Source organism: Astatotilapia calliptera, chromosome 7, assembly GCF_964374335.1.
Source record: "Astatotilapia calliptera chromosome 7, fAstCal68.1, whole genome shotgun sequence".
NCBI lineage: Eukaryota > Metazoa > Chordata > Actinopteri > Cichliformes > Cichlidae > Astatotilapia > Astatotilapia calliptera.
Window position 1 is genome coordinate 59,952,070 of NC_137428.1, and position 9,059 is coordinate 59,961,128.

At 44.6% G+C, this 9,059-nt stretch overlaps 1 protein-coding gene across 1 annotated transcript; it reads right to left on the reverse strand.

The window, feature by feature from the left end:
* Window positions 1–1,587: 1,587 nt before the first annotated feature.
* On the reverse strand, window positions 1,588–8,562 carry LOC113013640 (uncharacterized). Its single transcript, XM_026154701.2, has 2 exons — window positions 8,283–8,562; window positions 1,588–8,126 (listed from the first exon to the last, which is right to left on the reverse strand). The coding sequence occupies exon 2, from the start codon at window positions 7,959–7,961 to the stop codon at window positions 2,133–2,135; it is 5,829 nt and encodes a 1,942-aa protein (XP_026010486.2). The 5' UTR covers window positions 7,962–8,126; window positions 8,283–8,562; the 3' UTR covers window positions 1,588–2,132.
* Window positions 8,563–9,059: the final 497 nt, after the last annotated feature.

Sequence of the window (9,059 nt, forward strand, 5' to 3'; positions counted from 1 at the left end):
TATCACAAAGAAAGCTTAATGTGCAGATCCTTAGTTTACAGCGAAAGGAGCTGGAGCCCTAAAATAATAACTGAAATGGCACAATGGGTGAACAAATTCCAATGTTACCTCATAATATTTTCTATTTAACACTGTGAGAAAATGTTGTTAGATAAATGTTTTTGGCAAGCCCCAAACTCTGTGTTGCAATCCTTGCCCTGCTAAAGATTTTTGTTTCCTAAGCTTAACCACAGATGAGGCGATGATCACAAATTCAAGTCTTCAGTGAGAGAGAGGTTTTTGTCATGTCCACCACATCATGCTGTCTCTGACGCAAGTAAAATGAAAACAAAACAAATGAGCCTGAAACTGTCTCTGAAAAGAATTCATCCTCCGTATTTGTGCCGCTGAATATAATTAAAAACTCTTTAGTTGTATTTTTAAGCGATAGCACTTGTGCCATTAAAGTAAAAACAATATTTATTCAAAATTTTCTGCTTTGTTTTTCCATGTCTGGTTTATGTAAGGTCTACTGGTTACCAGAGTTTTACAAATTAACTTTACTCACCAGCATGTTTTGGCTTTTTGCCCCCTCTCATCTTTCTTCTCCTTTTTTGGTTCATCTGTTTGGTGTAGGTTCATCTGTTAAATGTGAGACTGTCATGTGTACCTTGGTTTGTAGAGGAAGAGAGGAGTCCCAATGAGAGTAAAGAGAAACTGAAATATTACATGAAGGGGAAGAGACACTGGACTAATGTGCATGACTGGAAGCAATCGTCTCCAGTGTCTGCTCTGTACTGTGGAACCCCGAATCAGCAAGAGAGTTGATGAGCTTTAGTAAACATGGAAAACCTCCAGAACATCTGATGGAGGGTTTTCAACAGTTTTCCATGCTGGGGTGTCACGAAAGCACTCAGATTTCAAGCTTGATTTTTGAGATCAATATACAAATGGTCCCTCTTGCTTTCTTTATATTTTCCTTTCAAACAGCCTTCAGGCTCAACTTCCAGACTGGTTGTCAGTGTAATGAACTCAGCTATGTCAAAACATAGACAGTGTGTGTTTAAAGTGTCAGATTCTTGTCAGTTACTCTGGGTAGGCATTGGCACAGTTTAATACTTTGTTGACTTTAATCTATTGCTGACAAGTCTCGCACTGATGTATAAAGGTATTAGTATTCAATATGACTGGGTGGTTATTTCATTCATCAAGGTTAAAAAAAAACAATTGTTTGTGGTTGAAGTTGGAATTTAGATGACTGGGAATGTGAAGAAAAATAATTCTTGAAACTTTTGTTTGTTCTTCATTGTGCTAGAACAAATTTGCTCTAAGATGCTTTGTTGTAGTATTTTGTATGACTAACTCAGATAAGCTTTCTTGTCAATTCTTTAAGTAGTCTTCAGGAATAGCTCTCTGGGCTTCTTCAAGGACTTTTAATTGTCCTGGCTTTTCTTGTATTAGCTGTCAAGATAATTCCACACTGAGGTTCAGCCTCTGGGGAGGCCAGTCAATGATTGATAGTCTTCCACTGTATGCTGCCCTCACGACACGTGACCCTGTGAGGTTAGACAGCTAGCGAACAAATAGAAGAGGTCTTCCACACAAGGCTTGACTTTCTTGTTTTTATGTAACTAGAACATGAGAAAAAATGAAAATGAATCGCTGGTTGACACACATCTTAATAACAACTTGCCGATTAGCCTAGCTTAACATGTACATTACATCAGCATACAGTTCGCTCCATGTAAACACACATAACGACTGTCTCTACACATGTCAATACTCACAAAGACGAACGTTTTCCGAGGTGCGAACGTGTAGAGCACTCTTAGCGTGAACATGAACTAGTCCCTATTTAATAACTGCCGGAGCACTTTTTCACGACATCATAAGCGAAAGGGTACATCAAAGATAGGTTAGTGAACAGGACGCTCCCTCGCTCCATTTCCGCACATAGGATACAAAGATCTCTTGTGGAAATGATGTCTCACTCTGAGCTTATTTATCACTCTGCTTATGTGGCTCAATCAGCACACACACCAACCGCTGACTTTTGACTCAAGGGCATAACACTCCCCGCTTGATATACACACATTATATCACAATAAACATCAATACAACATATTCAAACATCATCTAGCATTGAAGAATATTCATTCAGTCTCTGCAAGCAAAACAACAATCTCTGAAACTGGTCTGAGAAACATTTTAACAGTCCCATCTTTTACAGTCCGCACTTCCACTTTTCGGACCTTCTTGTCGCTGCTGGGGAATGTTTTTACTATTAGTCCCATGGGCCATTCGTTCCTGCTGGCTTGGGGATCCTTTAGCAGGACCACATCTCCTATTTTGACATTAGGTCTAGTCTCTGTCCATTTTGCACGACCTTGTAAGGTGGATAAATACTCTCCCTTCCACCTTTTCCAAAAAGTGTCAGCGAGGAGTTGAACATGTTTCCATTGTTTGCCAAACAGCTGCCCTGATGAGAAGTTCCCAAGTGGGGCGGACACAGCACTCATCTTCTGCGTTAGTAGCACTGCTGGAGTGAGTACTGCAGGACTGTCAGGGTCGGTGGATATGGGAACAAGAGGCCTTGCATTAATAATTGCCATCACCTCGGCCATGAAGGTGCACAACACTTCATGAGTAAGACGTGTTTGTTCAGTTCGTAACAACATTGCATCCAGAATGCGCCTGGCAACGCCTATAAGGCGCTCCCACGAGCCTCCCATATGAGACGCATGAGGGGGATTGAAAGTCCAAACACACCCTCTCTCTTGCAGGTACTTTCCTACTGCTTTGTTTCCTGAGTTTAGGTCTAATTCCTTACAAGCGCCCACAAAATTCGTGCCTCTGTCCGAGCGCAGAAACTTGGCCGGGCCCCGAATAGAGAAGAGCCTTCTTAGTGCATTGATAAAACTATCAGCAGACATAGTCTCTATCAGTTCGATATGCACAGCCCTAGTTGACATGCATGTGAATAACACAGCCCAACGTTTGTTCTGGGAACAACCACCTCTTGTACGACGCGTCACAATAGTCCATGGCCCAAATACATCTAGGCCTACAGTGGTAAAGGGTGGTTCAGGGGTGACTCGGTCTGCAGGCAAGTCTGCCATTTTCTGGATCTGCATTTTGCCTCGCAACTTGCGACATGTGACACACCGATGAATGACAGATGACACAAGCCGCTTCCCTCCAATTATCCAGTACCCAGCACCACGGATAGCTCCTTCAGTTATGTGTCTTCCTTGATGAGCCACTCGTTCATGATAGTGAGTTACAATTAGCATAGCGATGTGGCTGGTAGATGGGATAATCAGAGGATGCTTTTCGTTTTCTGTGAGATCGGCGGCGGAAAGACGTCCACCAACTCGCAAGAGATTGTCTTTGTCCACCACAGGATCGAGCTTTTTGAGTGTATCAAACATGCCACTGACCTTCCTTCCTTCTTTAATGTTTTCAAGCGTCCCTTTGTAAGCTTCTTGTTGGACAGCTCGAATGATGACTACTTGGGCTCGGGTGAGTTCTTGGACGCTCGGTGTCTCACTGAAACCTTTCCATCCCCTTCGCCCACTTGTCTTTTGTGCAAAGGATGTAACTACATGAATGAGTCTGGCTATGACTCTGCAAAGAGTGATCCAGTTTGAGTACTTTTTGAAACGGTCAGAACCCAACTGTGGCTCTGCTACAGTAGTTTTCATTACTTTTATTTCCGGATGTATCTCTCTGTCTTTTTCAGGTTCGATGAGCGTGAAAGGACCAGTGTGTGGTTCTGTGTGTGGGTCAGAGTACAGAAAGGGTGGACCTGAGAACCAGGTACTGTTCTGCAGGTCTGCTGCTGGAATGAACCGAGTGGCCTGGTCAGCTGGATTTAACTCACTTGGTACATAATGCCATTGACTCGGATGGGTGGATGCTCTAATGCGCGTAACCCTGTTGGCAACATACATGTAGAATCGTCTGGAGGTGTTGTGTATGTACCCCAACACAATCCTACTGTCTGTGTAAAAAGTCACATTGTCTACTTTAATGTCTAACTCGTCTCTGATGAGCTCAAACATTTCCACTGCGAGCACAGCAGCACATAGTTCCAGGCGTGGTACAGTGTGTGCGGGGCGGGGTGCGAGTTTAGACTTCCCCATCACAAACCCAGTATGACACTGTCCTTCACTGTCAACTGTACGCAGATAGACTACTGCACCTATAGCGACAGTGGAGGCATCACAGAAAATGCAAAGTTCTTTCACTTTCGTTGTGCTTAACGTACCTGGGCTGTAGCACCTTGGTATTTGGAGGTTCTCAAGGGCTTGCAAAGAGTCTTTCCATAAGTCCCACCTCTCCTGTTTCTCAGGGGGTAAGAGTGTGTCCCAGTCTTTTCCATCAGATGACAGTTCCCTGAGTAATGCTTTGCCCTGCATTATTATGGGAGCAGCAAATCCCAAAGGGTCATAGAGGCTATTAACTGTCGACAATACTCCCCTCCGTGTGAATGGTTTGCTCTCATTTGACACCTGGTAAGTGAAGCTGTCAGATTGTAGGTTCCAACAGAGTCCCAAGCTTCTCTGAACTGGAAGAGGGTCTACTCCTAGGTCTAAATCTTTCAGGTCCTTTGCACGATCCTCAACAGGGAAAGCTTCCATGACTTGACTGCAGTTTGATGCCACCTTGTGGAGGCGCAAGTTAGACTCTGCCAACATGTTTTGCGTTCTTGTGAGCAGGTTGATTGCTTCCTCTGGCGTGGCGACTGATGTGAGACCATCGTCAACATAAAACTGACGCTCAACAAACTGTCTTGCATCAGATCCGTGTTCTCGTTCTCCCTGCTGTGCTGCCTGTCTCATGCAGTAGATGGCAACAGCGGGTGACGGGCTGTTTCCAAACACGTGGACCTTCATTCTAAACTCAACTATGCTCTTTGTAATGTCATTGTCCTCATACCACAGATAACGCAAATAATCTCTGTGGTCTTCGCGCACAACGAAGCAGTAAAACATTTGCTGCACATCGGCTGTCAGGGCTATGGGCTCTTTGCGGAAGCGCAACAGCACTCCCAATAGGGAGTTGTTCAAATCAGGTCCGCCAAGAAGCACTTGATTGAGCGAAATTCCGTCACATTCTGCACTTGAATCAAACACGACTCGTATTTGTTGTGGCTTCTGTGGGTGGTATACCCCAAACGTGGGCAGATACCAATGTTCTTTATTTAGTGGCAGAGGAGGGGCAGGCTCGGCTTGGTCGTTATCCAACATTTTCTGCATGAATTGGATGTAGTGATCTTTCATTTCTGGTCTCTTTTCCAAAGTCTTTCGGAGAGAGCAGAGGCGTTTTAGGGCTTGTTCTCGGTTGTCAGGGAGCCTCCTTCTCTGTGAGCGAAAGGGTAAAGGTGCAACCCAGCTGTTCTCTTGGTTTTGATAAACTTCACTGTCCATTATTGTCAGGAATGCTCTGTCGTCGATAGACATGGCTTGTTTGTTATCACCCTCAGATCTAACAAACACAGAGTGTCCCAAATCGTCTGTGATGCAGGTTGCATTCATAGTGACCCCATAATTCTCTTTAATGTGAATTGTGTTTGGGCAAGGCTCAAAATAGGATGCACGTCCATTATCTAAGGTGTGTGTTTTATAGACATTGACCTCTGACTGACTGTGCACTTTTCCTAGACACACCTCCCCCACAATAACCCAACCCAGGTCTAGCCTTTGGGCGTATGGTGCATCATTGGGTCCGTTGATTTGCTCACGTACCTTATGGACCCTGATGACGTCCCTTCCAAGGAGTAAAAGGATTGGGGCGTGGTGGTCGACAGGTGGGATGTTATCTGTCACTGGAAGAAGATGTGGGTGATGCTGGGCAATCTCTGGAGAGGGTATTTCAGATCTATTGTCCGGCACAGAGTCACATTCAATTAAAGGGGGTAGCTGGATGTTGACTTCTCCATCCAAAGACTCGAGGAAGAAGTTTACGGCTCTCCTACCTGAGGTTTGTTCTCTGCCAGAGCAAGTCTTTAAGGTGTATGGAGTGGGTTTGGCATTGATTTTGAAAAGGCTGAAAAACTCTGACTTAACCAGTGACCTGTTGGACTGATCATCTATTACTGCATACATTTTTATAGCTCTCTCTTTTTGGCCTGCGGGATACACTTTGACCAAACTGATCTTAGAACATGAACGTGGGCTATCACCTTGGCCACATACCTCTGTGCACTTCGACTCGACTGAAGGTGAGCTCTCGATTTGCTCTTCATTGTCGTTGTTTCCTGGTGTAGTACTCTTAGGGGCAGGAGTAGGACCAGGATGCATTGCAGATAAGTGTTTAAGGCTGTCACACTCGATACACTTAACCACTGCTTTACAGTTTTTTGCAATGTGTTGGACAGACCCACAGCATCTGTAGCATATGTGGTGCTCTTTGAGATAGGCTTGTCTTTCTTCAATAGTTTTGTCTCTAAAGAGCTTACACTTTTTGAGTGGATGTGGTTTTTTGTGGATTGGGCACTGGCGATCCGGTTCCTCCATTTTCTTTGGACTGAGATTATTCTGGTCCGACTCTGCCGTAATGTCCATTTTGTGTGCTGACACAGTAGGTTTGCGACTATATGACCTCAGTTTTTCTGTGGGAGAAGGGACATGGGTGTTGGCCTTGGACATAGCAAAGCTTGGGTCATTCCTCATTTTCGCTTGCCGCTGGACAAATTGTGTGAAAACTGAGAAAGGAGGAAATGACACACTATGAGTCTCCTTGTACTGTGTTCCTACAGTTGTCCACTTTTCCTGTAGGTTGAAGGGAAGTTTTTCCACTATTTGCCTGACTCCTCTAGCTGTGTCCAGGTAAGCAAGTCCTGGGAGTGCACCATCTTGTTTAGCACACTGTAGCTCCAATAAGATGTCACTAAGTTCCTGCAGCTTAACATTGTCTTTATTTGTTAGTTTGGGAAAGTCCTCTACCTTTTTTAAGAGTGCGTCCTCAATAGCCTCAGGTGAGCCGTAGCACTCTTCAAGGCGTTGCCAGACCATCTTCGCACCTGCAGCAGGATTGAGGGTGTGTACAGCACGAATGCGCTTAGCCTGTTCGGATGATGTTGGACCCAACCATTTTGTTAGCAAGTCTAATTCCTCTCTTGGAGACAAATTTAGGTCTTTGGTTGCGCTGATGAATGAGGTTTTCCATGCCCAATAGTTTTCAGGTTTGTCATCAAATTGCAAAAGACCTGTGCTGACTAGTTCTTTGCGAATTAGGTATTTTGCAAACTGTTGCATTTCACTTGATTCAGGTACACAGTTGTTAAGGTTGGGGGTGTGCTTTGTGGAGTTGGACCAGTACGTGTCGACTACACCAGTGTTCACTGTTTGCTCCTGTTTCCTTTCTCTATTTACAGGTGGTGTTTTCGTCTGAGTGTTGGTTATAAAAGGATTAGTTATTTGTGTACTGTCTTGTGCATCTACTTCATTGCAATTTCCTTTAGGAGGCTGTGCTGAGTCGTGCTGAGTGTCTGGGTAGAGTAACTCACATTGTTGTTGAACATATTCATTAGTGCGGTGCACTGTACTGATGGGCTCAGCTTCCTCACAAAGTTCTCCGTAGAGCTCCCCGCTCTGAATCTCTGCTTCTTCATAGGCTGAGGCCTCTGCTTCAGCTGCGGCTATTGCTTTTTGGCACTGGAGGACATGTAGATGAGCATCCAGTTCAGCTCTCTGTTTCATTGCATTAGCTTCCTTTTCAGCGAAGGCCAGTTGAGCTCGTGCTGCTTGAGCTTTGGCGTAGGCCCTTGCAGCTGCAGAAGCTGTTGATGAGGATGTCCGTTGAGAACGCCTTGTCGAGGTTCTGGATTGCTGCGACTTGGTGTCGAATGGTTGAGACCGTTGCTGCGTTGTAGCTGGTTGAGTGGCAACGTCTGGTTGCTGTTCACCACCGGCTGCTTCGTCTAGCTCTTCAGCAGCGTAGTCTTTTAGGTAATTTCTTCCTGAGCGTAGACTCATGTTGCTTAAAGTAGCTCTGTATGTTTGAACCCGCTGAGTAGGCGTCTTTTCCTTCGTCTTTTTACTATGCTGCCCTCACGACACGTGACCCTGTGAGGTTAGACAGCTAGCGAACAAATAGAAGAGGTCTTCCACACAAGGCTTGACTTTCTTGTTTTTATGTAACTAGAACATGAGAAAAAATGAAAATGAATCGCTGGTTGACACACATCTTAATAACAACTTGCCGATTAGCCTAGCTTAACATGTACATTACATCAGCATACAGTTCGCTCCATGTAAACACACATAACGACTGTCTCTACACATGTCAATACTCACAAAGACGAACGTTTTCCGAGGTGCGAACGTGTAGAGCACTCTTAGCGTGAACATGAACTAGTCCCTATTTAATAACTGCCGGAGCACTTTTTCACGACATCATAAGCGAAAGGGTACATCAAAGATAGGTTAGTGAACAGGACGCTCCCTCGCTCCATTTCCGCACATAGGATACAAAGATCTCTTGTGGAAATGATGTCTCACTCTGAGCTTATTTATCACTCTGCTTATGTGGCTCAATCAGCACACACACCAACCGCTGACTTTTGACTCAAGGGCATAACACACTGTGTGTTTCTTTCCAGATATGCTTTTACTACATTGGGGATGTGTTTGGGATTTCTGTCATGCTGAACAATGAATTCTTGCAGATGGTGTTGCAAAATGGTTTAAAATCCGTTTGTGTTTTTCTGCAATCATAAAGTCATCGATATAGAAAAGCTCTCCAACACCACTGGCTGACATGCATGTCGAAAAACAATGACCGAGCTTCCACCGTGTTTTGCAGATGCCTACAGACACCGGCGGACCTGCCAAAAATTTCAAACTTGGAATTTTCTGTGCATAAGACCACTGACTTTCAGTCCAGTTCTTGTGTCATTTTTGCATACCATAGCTTTTCTCCCTAATTCCCTTCCTTAAGAATGGCTTCTTGACAGCCATCCTTCCACTGAGGCCATTTTATATGTGGCCTGACAAAGAGTAGATGAATCAACTGATGAGCCAGATGCATCTCTCGGGTCCTGTGTAAGTTCTTTGCTGGATTCTTTCCCATTT